Source organism: Zalophus californianus, chromosome 9 (assembly GCF_009762305.2).
Source record: "Zalophus californianus isolate mZalCal1 chromosome 9, mZalCal1.pri.v2, whole genome shotgun sequence".
In the NCBI taxonomy this organism is placed as follows: Eukaryota; Metazoa; Chordata; class Mammalia; order Carnivora; family Otariidae; genus Zalophus; species Zalophus californianus.
Window position 1 is genome coordinate 63,187,733 of NC_045603.1, and position 16,231 is coordinate 63,203,963.

The 16,231-nt window shown below is 36.5% G+C and overlaps 1 protein-coding gene across 9 annotated transcripts in view; it reads right to left on the minus strand.

Annotated features, from left to right (window-relative positions):
* LARP4 (La ribonucleoprotein 4) overlaps window positions 1-16,231 on the minus strand; it is a 160,156-nt gene that overhangs the window by 39,350 nt on the left and 104,575 nt on the right. For 7 of the 9 annotated variants that reach the window (XM_027592771.2, XM_027592770.2, XM_027592772.2 and 4 more), the window contains 4 exons: window positions 8,321-8,468; window positions 7,589-7,741; window positions 5,267-5,342; window positions 358-494 (listed from right to left, as the gene is read on the minus strand). In XM_027592771.2, the coding sequence (XP_027448572.1) occupies window positions 358-494; window positions 5,267-5,342; window positions 7,589-7,741; window positions 8,321-8,468 (514 nt within the window). The remainder of the gene's footprint in view (window positions 1-357; window positions 495-5,266; window positions 5,343-7,588; window positions 7,742-8,320; window positions 8,469-16,231) is intronic. The other 2 variants (XM_027592774.2, XM_027592769.2) reach the window with 1 other exon arrangement.

The following is a 16,231-nucleotide window of genomic DNA, read 5'->3' on the forward strand; positions in this document are numbered from 1 at the left end:
ATAGCCTAGAAAATAAAAAATTGCTTATACTTGAAGTAAGTGGGTGATGAACAACCAAGGTACAGAAGTGATATAGAAGCTATATACCAAGTCAGTAAAAACAAAGATAAATTATTGGAACAGAATAACAAAAAATAGGGAGTTAACAATTCCCTGCCTGATGAGCACAGCTTAATGTAGAGAATGGTGGAATCACTATGTTGTATACTTGAAAAAATACATTATATGTCAACTACAATTTAAAAAAAATAAAATAAAATGGCCAACAAAACCAAAAAATTCCCTGTATGATCAGAAATCAAAAGAATATTTAGCTTTTTGACTTAAAAAAATAGCTAAAAGGTATGATTTACATACATCTCAACACTTCAAGAATTAGATCAGGGTCTGTGGTCAGCTTTTTTATTTCTTCCATGTTGGCAACTGTCCAAATTGGGATGAACTGATCACTGTCCATTTGAGATATCAGGTAAAGATCCTTTGACAAATTTTCTCTGAAAGGAATAAACAAGAGTCCCATAAAACAAAGAATTCTTAAAAAGCACCTAAACAAGTGTCTTATTCACTTGTCACTTAAAATTATGCTACCAGAAATAACACAGTGAACTATGAAAATACGTAATACACAACAAATATACTCTAACAACTTTCAAAAAGTTTCTGAATCCCCAAATACATCATCATGCCCAAAATTCTGAACAAGGGAACTTTATGGAATTATGTTGATATGGAAAGAGGCTTAATAAAATATTACATACAGTGTAGTTCCATCTTATAAACACTTTATCACTGATGTTAGAATATGCATATGTGGAAAATTGTAGCTTCAAGCATGAGTTTAACTGTAAAGGATTTAAAATTCCTAAATGTTAAAAAAAAAAAAAAAAATTCCTAAATGTTTGTGGGGTGCCTGGGTGGCTCAGTCGTTAAGCGCCTGCCTTCAGCTTGGGTCATGATCCCGGGGTCCTAGGATCAAGCCCTGCATCGGGCTCCCTGCTCAGTGGGAAGCCTGCTTCTCCCTCTCCCGCCACCCTTGCTTGTGTTCCCTCTCTTGCTGTGTCTCTGTCAAATAAATAAATAAAATCTTTAAAATAAATAAATAAATAAAATTTCTAAATGTATTTTTAAAGTATGTTTGACTTTTTAAATTTAATAAATTTAAAACTAAATTTAAAACATTTAAAATTAAAAGATTCTTAAAGATACATTTCTTAAAAAGATAGAAACGCTTCTTACATATAAAATCTTATGTAACAAATTGAAGTAAAATCATACTCATGTTGTCTTATTCACAACAGATCTTTGAAGCAGTCTAGTTATAAATAGCTGGAAGTCTGCTTAAAAGCCCCTTTTTCTCAATGACCCTATTTAAAACTGAAACCACACAAGCACTCTTGATTCCCCTTCTCTTGATTAGTGTTCTAAATTTTTTTCCAGTGCTTATCACTTAGCACACTTCTAAGTTTATTATGCTTTTTAAAAAAATTATTTTTGTCTCCTCCAGCCAGAAAACAGGTTCCATGAAGAATCTTTGTTGTTCAAAATGTATTTCAAGGCCCTAGTGCCTGGCAAAGGGTAGGGCCAAAGGCCTCTCTACATTCAAGTTTTATTAAAATAAAGTAGTAATTACTTTTTAAAAATTAAAATTGCCAACAGGTTGTTTTGGGGGGAAAAAATAATAGAGAAGATACCAGCAAAGGTTAAACTCACTTTAGCATAAATGGAGGAACATAGTAATAACATATTCATCAAGATATTCTTTTTTTGCTATTTATTAGAGAGGGAGGGATAGAGGGAGAGGAAAAGACAGAATCCTAGGCAGACTCTATGCCCAGAGCAGACCCCAACATGGGCTCAATCTCACAACCCTGAGATCATGACCTGAGCTGAAATCGAGTCGGACGCTAAATTGACTAAGCCACCCAGGCACCCCTGTACATATAATATTTACACAACTAAAAAGTTGTAGCCTAAATGAACTCTGACTTGCAGCATGTCTGTTCTTATAAAACCTTAGTCAAACTTTTTTTTTTTTCCTTAAAGATTTTATTTATCTGCGGGGCACCTGGGTGGCTCAGTTGTTAAGCGTCTGCCTTCGGCTTGGGTCGTGATCCCAGGGTCCTGGGATCAAGTCCCACGTCGGGCTCCCTGCTCTGGGGGAAGTCTGCTTCTCCCTCTCCCACTCCCCCTGCTTGTGTTCCCTCTCTCACTGTCTCCTCTCTGTCAAATAAATAAATATTAAAAAAAAAGATTTTATTTATCTGGGACAGAGAGAGAGCATGAGAGAGAGAGAGAGAGAGATATCACGAGTACGGGGGAGGAGTAGAGGGAGAAGCAGACTCCCCACTGAGCAGGAAGCCTGACGTGGGACTCAATCCCAGGACCCTGGGATCATGACCTGAGCCGAAGGCAGGTGCTTAACAACTGAACCACTCAGGCGCCCCAAACCTTTTTTTTAAAGATTTTATTTATTTATTTGAGAGGGAGTGAGAGAGCGTGCATGTGTGTGATCGTGCATGAGCAGGGGTAGGGTCAGAGGGAGAGGGAGAAGCAGACTCCATGCTCAGCATGGAGCCCAACATGGGACTTGATCCCATGATTCTGAGGTCATGACCTGAGCTGAAGTCAGATGCTTAACCAACTGACACACCCAGGTGCCCCAACCTTCTTTAAATTCTTAAAGAAACCGTATCTCATCAGAAGTCAAATTAATGGATATAAATCACATCTATTCACATCTATGATTTGACTATTCATGATTAATACCTTATATGTGCTAATAACAATTTCGCTGAGCCACAAGCATCAATCACAGAGTTTGTTTAAACTGTATCAGAGTTCTGAGTAGGATGTGGTAGATCATGACAAACCAGTGCTCCTATTCCAACAACTAAAAAAGCGTGGCTAAATTACAAAAATCACGTTCTGGAGATGAAGGAAAGAAGCTACAAGAACAAAATGGAATTCCAGAAAGATGATCTTTCTTTCCTGAGGGGGTCCATAGATATGGGACCAGGGGGAAACCAGCAGAGTTTTAGGCAACTGCACAGGACTGGCACTGTGAATTGGAAACTAAAGGAGCTCCTAACATACAGCAGATTTCCCCCCAAATAACATTTCCTGAGTTCTAAGGAGGAAGGTGGGATACTGGGAGCCAGGCTAAAAAGGCAGAGTAACATCTCTGTGGTTTTGTTGAAGTTCCAGTGGAAGGAAGAAACTCTCATCAAACACAAGACAGGTGTCCCCCACAAGACATTTGCCAGATTTTGAAGCTTACAGGGTAAGAGACTAAAGAGCTAATCTCAAACCTCTCAAGAAAAGGACTAAATCTCCCTTGGTGTTTCAGAACTGAAGTAACAGAAAACAGACAACTTCCAAATCAAGACTGAAAAGGTCACGCCTAAGGAACAGAGATAAATCAGAGGTAGACTGAGTCTAATTAAAGTGGCTGCTCAGTCCTAACCCAGCTCAATTCCTGACTGGACTGAAGCAATCAATCTGCTTCTGCCCACCAGAAGAAAGTTTAAATCTTGTCTAGAGGGAAAGATCTTATCACTTGCAGCTCCTAGGTGCTTTTACATGTAATGTCCAGCATATAATCAAAATTTGTAAGACATTCAAAAAAGGCAGGAAATTATGAGAGAGCCGAGAGAAAAAAACTCAAATATAAGCAGACACACAAATGATCCAGTTAGTAGGCAAAGATTTTTAAATAACTATTACAAATATATTACAGAAAATGAATTGTATTGCAGGAACAAATGACTAAAGACAGACAGAAAGTCCTGCTTTTATCATTTTATCCTGTACTAGACTATAAAGGCAAAGAATAAAAAGGAGGGAAAAAAGGAGGAACTATTTAGGATAAAGAATCAATTAAACCTGAGTCAAGAATATATTATGTGTAAAGTAATAAAGACGTCTAGGGGCACCTGGTTGGCTCAGTCAGTAGAATACATGATTCCTGATTTCAGGGTCATGAGTTCAAGTCCTATGCTAGGCATGGACCTTACTTAAAAGGTAAATAAATTAAAAAAAGAAAAAAAGAGGGGCATCTGGGTGGCTCAGTTGTTAAGTGTCTGCCTTCGGGCTCAGGTCATGGTTCCGGGGTCCAGGGATCGAGCCCCGCATCGGGCTTCCTGCTCGGCAGGAGGCCTGCTTCTCCCTCTCCCACCCATCCCACTTGCGTTCCCTCTCTCGCTGTGTATCTGTCAAATAAATAAATAAAATCTTTAAAAAAAATAAAATAAAATAAAAAAGAAATAAAGAAGTCTAATAAAATCCAGGTTTCTAGCTTGAAAAATCAGTTTACTGGTCCTACCTCTCACCACGTATAAGAAAAATAGAAGGCATTACCTTTGCATGCATATCCAAACTTCTGTTTATTTTGGAAGGGGCAGTTTTACAATAGTGAAGTTTTATGACATCTAAACTATAAATGTACCTACATAATTGTTATCTGTAAACAAGACATCTTGAGAGGCACCTGGGTGCCTCAGCTGGTTAAGTGTCTGACTCCTAGTTTTAGCTCAGGTCATAATCTGAGTTGGGAGATTGAGGCCCATGTCAGGCTTGTGCTCAGCACAGAGTTGGCTTGAGATTTCCTCCCTCCGCCTCTGTCCTTCCCCTTGCCCCACGCATGTACTCTCTCCCTAAAATAAATAAATTAAATAAAATCTTAAAAAAAAAAAAAGGGACACCTGGGTGGCTCAATCAGTTAAGCATCTGCCTTCAGCTCAGGTCATGATCCCAGGGTCCTGGGACTGAGTCCTGCATCAGGCTCCCTGCTCAGCAGGGCGTTGCTTCTCCCTCTACCTGCCACTCCCCCTGCTTGTGCACGTGCTCTCTCTCTGACAAATAAATAAAACCTTAAAAAAAAAAAAAGACATCTTGAAACATTTGCCTGAAAGAACTCCTTATTTAATAGAAGACACTAGTAACATAAATTCTATGCCTATAACTCCATGATCAAAGCTTACACAAGCTAGCTACTAAAAAGATATATTAAGAGATAACCACTGTTTTGAGAACCCTAAACTTGAATATGTTTATAGGAAAAGTATCCAATATCCAATCCAGTATTTCATTATCTTTCTACTAAAACTAGATCCTTTGCATATCCAATTAGAGGCTACATCTTTAAATTTAGTTCACTGAAGGAAATTAAAACCACCATTCTTCCACTCTATTTCACAGGTATTTCACATCTACTAACCAAACAATTCAAAAAATGAGAAATCTCAATAAAAAAATATGAATAACATACCTGGAGAAACAGAATTCCAATTGTTTCTTCAGACATTCTTTTAGGTCTTCTGTAGAAATTGCTGAATTGCTTTCCCCTGAAGGTAGAAAACAGAGGGAAAAAGTTAATACCAAATTACCAGAGGTAGTAAACATTACATATAGTTGTACTCAGAATACATCACAAAGTATGCACAAATTAAAATTCACAACAAAACTATTATTTTTAGAGTTCAACTGAATTCTAACAAAGTCTAATTTCAAACTATCTATTCTTTCTTTAGAGTTCAGACAGTTTAAAAAAATTTTTTTTAAAGATTTTATTTATCCGTGAGAGATAGAGAGGCAGAGGAAGAAGCAGGCTCCCCACTGAGCAGGGAGCCCAATGCAGGACTCGATCCCAGAACCCTGGGATCATGACCTGAGCTGAAGGCAGACACTTAACCATCTGAGCCACCCAGGTGCCCAGTTTGAAATTACTTTATCAAGTAATGAACAAAGCACCATTAATACTAAAGGTACCTGGCTACCCTATGTAAAACACTACCCTAAAATCTTTAAAATTGTGATAACTACTGGGGTGCCTGGGTGGCTCAGTCGTTAAGTGTCTGCCTTCGGCTCAGGTCATGATCCCAGGGTTCTGGGATCAAGCCCCGCATCGGGCTCCCTGCTCTGAGGGAAGTCTGCTTCTTCCTCTCCCACTCCCCCTGCTTGTGTTCCTTCTCTCGCTGTGTCTCTCTCGCTGTGTCTCTCTTTATTTATAAAATAAAAAAAAAAATTGTGATAACTACTTATTCCTTTAATGAAAGCTCAAAGAACAAAAGTAATAGTTAATCTAAATTTGAAGGAACTAAACAAATTGGGATTATATATATCTTTATAATTGGTACTAAATCTGATGTTAGTCATACTTCTTCAACTGTTATCTCTTAATACTGTTTTCTTTTCATTCCTTGATTATAGAGCTCTTTATCTTCCTAGGAATATTTAAAACACTCAAACATCCAAAGGATCAAATCAACTCTAACAACCCTCTATGCCTTCAATTATTTAAACCCAAAACACGAGACTTTTTTTCGGAACTCAAGCCTGGAAAACCATCACCCTTTTATTAGAATCTTACACAAAACATTACAGACTCAAAGCATGAAATTTGTCCTCTTCTTAAAAAAAGCATTAGTGATTAAGTAGGCTAATTTCCTTTAAATACAGACGACAGAACGTATATAAAGATAAATAAATTTTGTGCATGATTTTAACACTACCTTGTCTGAGTACTCAAGATTCAAAGTGATAGCAGATATTAACTTCATTAAAAATGAATGTAAGAAGCGTTCTATTTCTATGTATATGCAATCATTCTAATACAAAATCCAACCACCCAAATGTGCTACCTAAAAATGAACAATAACTTCATTTAACTTTTCAATGTCATTACAGGAAACTTATTAAAATTCCAAGTGGTTGCTACATTACTAAAACCAACTCTGTGTTTAAAGTACCCAGTGGTTAGGTATATTATGACCATAATAGGGAGAAGAACCTGCCACCTTAAATTATTATATGGAAATATCACCCATGCCACTTCAGAAATCAACTTACAAGCTGACAAAACTTAGAAATCTAGTCCAAATATTTATAATAAATAAGGAAATTGAGGACAAAGGTTTATGTATCTTGACTGAAAGTCACAGAACAGAACTAAGCAGCAACAGAAAAGAGTATTCCCTATTACATTTATTTTCCAAAGAGATCCTTTAAATCAGAAAAATTAAGTTAGGTGGTTGGGGTCTTTGGTCCATTTTTAGTTTCTTTTAAATCTCATCCATTTTAAATCCAAGCCAACTACTAACTGATGCTACTGAAATAAATGTGAAAAAAAATATTTCACAAGTTGAACTGTAGTAGAACCATATTTTTAATACAGCCATTTTCTCAAAATTAATCCCTGCAACTTCACATTTATAAATGCATTTCACACTAACAAAAAAAAAGGGAAATCGACAGAACTTGCATTGATCCCAACTAAAAGACCAAGAAATTTGGGCTCTCTGAAAAATTATAATTTAGGTCTCTTTTAACTATATTGACTACTTTTTTTATATTTAATTTCATACTCTCTTTTAATAGGATCTTTAAACATTCTTTTTAAATCACAAGTTTCATGTTTGTCCACCTGAAAACAGTATTTATAAAAACATAGCATTTCATTAACATACAGTTCTTTTCAAATAAGAAAACAGATTGATCAATGCCAAAGGTTTATTAGAACAATGATAGAATGTAAGGGGAGAAACATTAGTGTACAATATGCTCGTTTTACCAATAAAAGCATAAAGTTTACCAGAAACATCATATATGTGGTAACTCAGATCTTCTGGCCCTAAAATCATTCCATCGGTTGATTCTTCAATGCCTATAGTATTTCTGGTGGTTTCACAAGATGAATACATTACTTCATATTCCTTACACATATCATCTGAAAGCTCTGTATTACCTGTATTAAAGAAAACATACTGAAAGTAAACAGGAATTCTTTAAATCCTATCTTTAGGAACTCTGGGCACTAGGTCTTCTATAATAAGATTTTAAGGAATTCTACCAATTGGAATAATGTCCACATGGTTGTAATAAGAGTTCTCTTCCTGAGGAAGGTAAGTTTACCATTATGGACAAGCTAAAATGATTATCAATAGTTTAAACTCATATAGCACTATCTATGTACTACCTATGTGCAGCTTCTTTATTCACTTGATTCTCAGAAAATCCTATGCCAAAAGTAATTATTATTGTTTTACAGATGAAAGAAACAAGCACAGAGAAGTTAGGTCATTTACCCAAAGTCAAACAGTGAGTAAACAGCACTGCCAATGATGCTAGACCCAGAGATACAGCTACTATTTGAAATTAGTGACAATCCATTCATACTAAAAGAACTGTGTACAAACTACATGTTAAACATTTATAAATGTATTTAATCAAATAATCAAAAGATATACCCCAAAGTTCTATAAATGAATTTGGCCATATGTTTAACCAAAATATGATTTGTACTGATGAAGTATTTAGGACATACCCTCAGGATGAGACCCTGATGTGGCTGCTGTTTCATGCCAAGAGCTTTCAGTTCCATGAGTTACTTGAGTGGCTTCAGTATTTCCAGGAGGAATTTCTTGCCATACTTTGGCATTAGGATTTAAACCAGTTCCTTTAGATGTTACCTGCTAAATAACCAAACGATCTATTTGTAAATTTTAAAAGTCAGTGCATTAAAATTACAAATTTAGATAACAGACTTTTATTTTAAACATGAAGAAAACCCCAAAATATTAAGTAATTTAATAACAAATATTAAATAATATTTTAAAGTTTTGGGCTCATCTTGAAAACCTTTTTAAGGAGATAGACTTGAAATGTACATGTATAAAATTTAGCTACCTATACAATAAGAAACACATTTCTATAAACAATTAACACAGAAATGCTGCTTTACCCCAATATACTTGCAAATGTCATAAAATGTATTCAAACTATTCACTGATGTTTGGCATTATTTTTTTGTGTATTTACAGCAAATTGAGTTATCTAGAATGATTTTCCAGGGAATATTTTTATTGCCATCTATGCTGTGACAGACCTTTGAGTCTGAATGATTCTATCACTGGAAATTTTTCCCAAGTCAAAAACAGCAATCTGGGGTGTCTTGCTGACTCAGTTGGTAGATAGAGCATGCAACTCTTGATCTTGGGGTCACGAGTTCAAGCCTCATGTTAGGTGTATAGATTACTTAAAAATAAAATCTTAAAAAAAAAACCAACAAAACAGCAATATGCCTTATATTAGATTGTGCTTTTCCATTTGTCCTGAAAGTGTATATTCTTAATGTCCACAACATAACTAATTGACATTTAAAGTAATCTTCTGCATACATCATTTAATCACAAACATGTAGAGGTGAAAAGCAGAAACAGATCATGGTGTGGGGAGTGGAGAAGAGTATTCAAAAGGTAAAAGGAGAGGAAGAAAGCAGGGCACAAATACACTTCTTTTACCTCATTCTACCAAACAACCGGACTTGATCCTTCTCAAGTACATTAATGACCTTTCAAAAAGTTTACACCGTGTCTAGAACATTACTTTTAACTGTCCTCTCAGCCTTAGGCCTCTCCCCTGGATGGCAGGCACCAGAAGGTAGATTCAAAGGGCAAAGAAGTAATTATTCAAGTTTATGACCTGCAGATACTGGGAATTCAGCTTTCATGAAAAATAACTGGCACACACTGAATTTATCATTTAAATTTGTCAGAAATTCTGTCTACCTGGAGGGCTCATGGGGTGGTTTAAAAAAAAAAAAAGCCTTTAAGGTATCACCAACACTAAAGATGGCAACCAGAGCAGGACTCTGGGTAGGCAGAACCGCAGAGCTCCCAGGCAGAATTGCTGAGAAGAGGGTTTTTGGGAGGCCTGACTGTACTTCTGCAATTAATTATGTCCACGAAATTCCCCTGCAATCTTTTAATCTAATAAACCATTATTTTACATGAGTTTTGAGTTTCCATACCGTGCAATTAATAGGACCAACATGACTTACATGTATGAACCAATGAAACATTGTTTCCTTGTTACAACTTGCCATATATTTTTTGATTGCTTCCTTTTATCAACTGAAACATAATCTGGGAAAAAGGAGAAAGCTCAAACACAGTGTCCTTTTCCTTTTTTTTTCTTTAAAGATTTTATTTATTTATTTGACAGAGAGAGACCGTGAGAGAGGCAACACAAGCAGGGAGAGTGTGAGAGGGAGAAGCAGTCTTCCCAGTGAGCAGGGAGCCCGATGTGAGGATCAATCCCAGGACCCTGGGATCATGACCTGAGCCAAAGGCAGACACTTAACGACTGAGCCACCCAGGCGCCCCCACAGTGTCCCTTTCCATGTCAAGGTTCATTCATCTCTTGGGAGCAACGGCTGAGCCTTAAAATGGTGGGGGCAGTGGGCAGTATTTTACTGTTGACGCTGTTTAGAATTGTCAGCTATAGGATAATAACAAGCATAGCCCTTTTAGTCAATTTCATTATTGTTCTAAAAATTCTCTACAGATAATATACCCCCTTTCTGCCTTTACTACGGCAATACCCTCCCAGAACCTTGCCTCTGGAGCTAAGCTGATTTTGATTTAGTAATTTAAGTATATAGCTTAATGGCAGGAAAGAACTGTGAAGAGCTTGTGACAGCCTAGCCTTCCTGTTAGTGAACAGCATTTAACTGTATATTAAGAACTTCAATAGAATAAAATGTATTTACAAACTTACCCTGCATCACTTTCCTCAATTCTGAGAATACCAGTTATGTCTCTACCCAAGGAAATGGCAATTAACAAAGACTACAGTTTTCAGAAAGAGAAATCAGATTTCTGAATCTTGATAAATTCAATGAAAGAATAAAAAAATTCATTTAGTAAGATTTGTACATGAAGAAGATAAAGCAAATGAGGCAAATACTAGAAATACCCCTCATTTATAGAACTGTTATGCAGAGTAGCATGTGGCTTTAATAAAGCAAGAGAGAATTATTTCAAGGTAGTTAATAATTATTACCTAAACATACAATGGTTGAGGCTCTACAATCACACCTGAATTCAAAACCCAGCTCTGACATTAACAATTTTTAAAAAATATTTTATTTATTAATTTGACAGAAAGAGAGAGAGAGCGAGAGAGCACAAGCAGAAGGAACAGCAGAGGGATAGGGAGAAGCAGGCTCCCCACTGAGCAGGGAGCCCGATGCGGGGCTCGATCCCAGGACCCTGGGATCATGACCTGAGCTGAAGGCAGACGTGTAACTGACTGAGCCACTCAGGTGCCCCTGATATTAACAATTGTATGATTGTGGGAAAACCTAACTCCTATCTCTCGATTTTTCACAACTATAAATTGTGGTAAGAACAAAAAAAAATTTTTTTAATTTTTATTTATTTTTTTTAAAGATTTTATTTTTTTATTAGACAGGGAGAGAGCACAAGCAGGTGGAGCAGCAGGCAGAGGGAGAGGGACAATAAGGCTCCTTGCTCAGCAGGGAGCCCTATGTGGGGTCGATCCCAGGACCCCAGGATCACGACCCGAGCCAAAGGCAGACGCTTAACTGTCTGAGCCACCCAGGCGCCCAAAAAAATTTTTTTTCAAAGATTTATGAGAGAATGCGTGCGTGCAAGAGAGAGAGAGAAAGAGAGCGAGCATGAGCGGGGGGAGGGAGAGGGAAAAGCAGCCTCTCCCCGCTGACCAGGGAGCTCACACAAGGCTTGATCCCAGGACCCCAAGATCATGACCTGAGCCGAAGGCAGATGCTCAACCGATTGAGCCACCCAGGCGCCCCAAGAACTAAATTATATTAATAACGGAAAAGCAATTAATACTCAGTATAATACTCCAAAATCCTTTTATATGTTGGTTTTGAACAGAATGTAATCAACTGTCTCAGTCTCAAAAGAATACTAACACAAACACTAATGCATTATATCAAAATAATTACAAGGTGAAATTAAAAGTTAAATGTAAACTATTATTTCATAGAAAGTTGGCTATGAAGAAACAGGTACTAATCACAAAGGATAAACTGATGACTACAGAATAACATAAAACTGCAACAAAAAAAACCCAAAACATAAAGACTAGGAAAATAAAATTCTAGAAAAAAATACATATATGCATGCAAGTAGGAAAATAAAGTACCACTTAACAATTATTAGATTAGCAAAGCACTTAAAAATAATGCCCACATCAGCATAAAATTTGCAAACTCATTGTTTTAAAAAGTTTATTTGAGAGAGAGAGGGAGAGCACAAGCAAGGGTAGGAGGGAGGAGCAGACGAAGAAACAGGCACCCCACTGAGCAGGGAGCCCAATGTGGGGCTTGATTCCAGGACCCCAGGATCATGAGTTGAGCTCAAGGTAGATGCTTAACTGACTGAACCACCCAGGCAGCCTGCAAACTCATTCTTTAACAGAGACTGTATAACATGGTGCATCTCATATTCTCACATAGTAGCATTATTTATAAGAGCCAACAAATGGAAATAACCCAAACAAATAAGGAATAAGGGAAATCATGACACTCACTAGGTAAAGTATGACATAGTCATTCAAAATTATAAAGATACATCACCATATTTTATAAAATCTAAAGGGGTACTACTATATCAAAGAAAAAATTGCTGTTTATTAAACTATGACATCAAATATTGTATTGATGTATGTATCCCAGTTTCCAGAGAAATTACAATGTGCAACAACGTGCATGGTAGGGCTGATGAAATATGAAAACATCAAAATGGAAAATGCTTTCACAAAATGAAGTGAAAAAAACCATAACCACCACAATAACAAAAGCAAGTATGTTAAGCAATTCTGTGGGTTGGGAATTAGTACTTATATTACTCTCTCCCTTTTCCAGATTATCCTGTATGTGAAATAATATACCCAACTAAAGACATACAGAAATTAAGTATGTACTATTAACCACAAATGATTACAGCTCACAGATTATTACAACTGCAAAAAAATACATAAGCATGGATATGGGCTAGAGGGGAACATGATCTGCTGCAATACTCAGATCAGGGATTTTTTTTTCTCTAATAAAGCATTCCATTGAAATATTACCTTAAATCCTGAGTCATAAAAAAATATAAAACTTAAACCTTTTTTTCAAATTACAGCATGAATATTACACTGAGTAGTACATTATCAAAGATTACTTTATGTATTTTGTGCCTGTATATATATAATATATACTGTTTTAGTTTTATACCAGTCAATATTTTATTAAATTTATATAAATGTTGATGATTTTCTTTGAACATCATTCTTTTTCACATTTCACGCCTTTCTTCTGGAATCATGTTCCTTCTTCCGCAAGGACATCATTCACATTTTTTTTAGTCAATTCTTAAGTTGTGGCTTCTCTGAAAATGCCTTTATTTTTACCTTCTACCTCTGCTGTATAAAGACTTTTTTTTTGTATAAAGACTTTTTTTTTGTATAAAGAATTATGAGGCACATATTCCCTTTCAGCATATTAAAGATATCCCCACTGCCTTCTGTTTTGTACAAAAGTTGCTGATCACTCTTGTGGTCATTCTTAATCTCTTTCCTTAAATTTTGTCAATGGTGATTTGCAGTTCTCCAATCACCAGTTCAAGTGTGAAATTCTTCTTTAATCCACTTGGGATTCACTGAGCTCTGAAATCTGATACATCAATTCTGTAAAATTCTCAGCCATTAAGCTCTTCAAACTCTGCCTTTTAATCAACTAACTGCTCTATGGTTTCCTTCTGGAATGCCAACAAAATACTCATACCTTCTCATACTATGTTCCACCTCTCTTTGTATCAATCTCTCCTGTTTTCCATTTGTCTAGGAAATTACATCCCGAGCGATTTCTTAAGTTCTTTCTTCCAGTTCATCAATTCTCTCTTCATCTGTTTCTAAGATGAATTTAATTTGTCCACTAAGTTTCGAAGTTCTTTTTAAATAATTTTCATTTCTTAAAATTCTTTTTGGTTCTTTTATCAAATCTATCTGACCAGTGCTTTGTTTCTTTTCTTTTTTTTTTTTTTAAGAGAGGGAGAGAGAGAATCTTAAGCAGGCTCCACACCCAACATGGAGCCTGATGTGGGGCTGAATCTCATGACTTTGAGATCATGACCTGAGCTGAAATCAAGAGTCAGATACTTAACCTACTGAGCCACCCAGGCACCCCTGTTTTTTTTTTTTAAAGATTTTATTTATTTATTTGACAGAGAGACACAGCAAGAAAGGGAACACAAGCAGGGGGAGTGGGAGAGGGAGAAGCAGGCTTCCCGCGGAGCAGAGCCCGATGCGGGGCTCAATTCCAGGACCCTGGGATCACGACCTGAGCCGAAGGCAGACGCTTAACGACTGAGCCACCCACGCACCCCCGTTTTGTTTCTTGATCATCTCTTCAGTATCTTCCTTCAAGCATATTAAATATTCTTATTTTATAGTCTGTATTTGATAATTACAGTATCTGCAATCTTTGAGGGTTTGCTTTTGTGATCTGTTGTTTCTGCTAAACCATGCTCATGATGACTTACTGGCTTTAAGATTTTATATTGTAATCCCGTTTTCCTTGGAACTTTATTTGTGGGAATTCTGAAGACTATATTTAAAATAAGCTCTTCAGGAGAGGATTTGTTTTCCCTCTGCTAGATGACTGCATACTAAAACTACCAATCTGGTATTCCAGATTCCTTTAATTTTCAACATTTTTTTTTTTTGTAACAACACATAGTGTGAATTCTCACTCTACTTTGGCAAGAAGAGCATCTGTGGTTAGAATTATTAGGGAAGATCTCTGCCACACCAATCCAGACCCAAAGCAAAAACTGAGAAGTTGCCTTTTCTTTGGGAAAGTTTGCTTTTTTCCCCCTAGTTTAAATAAAAACCGTCACTTAAAGCTGCCACTCCTTCCTGCAAAATCAAAAGTTATGAATAGAATCCTCATTTCCTTACATTGTGTATTTTCAGGCAAAAATGATCTGTGGGTGTGTATGACTTAGTGGCTCTTAATGTTATTTAAGATGCATCCATCTAGGTACAAGAGCATCTGGGAATTTGAGTTTTGACTAGTACATACACTGGAGAGGCCTGACTCACAATATGGGCATTTCTGCAAATATAGAAAGCTACTCAAAAATTGGGGGCTCCAAATATGCCAAATATTCACTATAAGAGATTAAGGTTAATATTTAAGATACAAAATGTATTATATCGTATATAATTTATAAATAATTACCCAAATATTGTGGGATTATGATGAAAAATTTACCTTTTACTGATGGGATGCACTATTTCTTTTTTTTTTAATTTTTAATTTTTAAATTTTATTATTATTTTTTAAAGATTTTGAGAGAGAGCGTGTGCAAGCGAAGTGCACACGAATGGGGCAGGTGGAGAATCTTGAGCACAATCCAAGGTGAGTGTGAGCCCAACACAGGGCTCAATCTCATGACCCTGAGATCATGACCTGAGCTGAAACCAAGAGTCAGCCACTTAACCAACTGAGCCACCCAGGCGCCCTGAGTTTTTATTTTCATTCTAGTTTAGTTAATATACAGTGTTGTATTAGTTTCAGGTGTACAATATAGTATATAGTGATTCAATAATCCTATATTCTCAGTGCTCATCATGATAAATATCTCCATCACCTATTTCACCCAACCTCCCCCACCCCCCATCTTTGTTAACTTATCAGTTTGTTCTCTATATTTATTTTCCTGTTCTCTACATTTAGATTAAATAATGAGAACAGAATTTGTGACCGTGAAGTTTCAATGTTTCATTACATTTTTATAATCAGAAGTGTTTAAAAATATTCAAACTCCTCATTCCTAGGTGAGAGCAGAACGACAAAATCAAGGAATAAAAAATGACAGACTGTCTTATAAGTGATTTTAGATGTTGCTATATTTTGTGTCAGAAATCAGTTACTCCTTTGGAGATCACACATAATTACTCAAAGCTCAACCTCTGGTAGGCTTCCCAATTTAGTCAAACAAATTATTATAATCTCCATATAGCTAAAGATATAAAGAGTGATGTTCCTATGTATTTAATGCAATTCAAAGAAATATGCTCCAAAGAATCGGGTTAGATTTTAAACACAGTAGAGAATATAAAAACCAAATGTGTCTCAGTGCAGGTGGTGATGGGAAAGAGCCCACCTCACTTCAGGGGCGAGAAGAGACTGAGATCAGGGGCCAGTCAGGAGTGAAGGGGCTGTTGCTCCGGCAGTGCCAAGAAATTCCTGGTAAGCTCAGGTGTTATCCTACCACACAGCAAAATTAATTTGTGATATTGAGAAAGAAAGCTTGTCCTTCTTTTACTGAGAACTAAGTGCTTGGCAGGACTGTGTTGGCACAATGGCTGTTATGTGCTTTCCACCCACCTCCTGGAATGCCTGAGCTTCCTA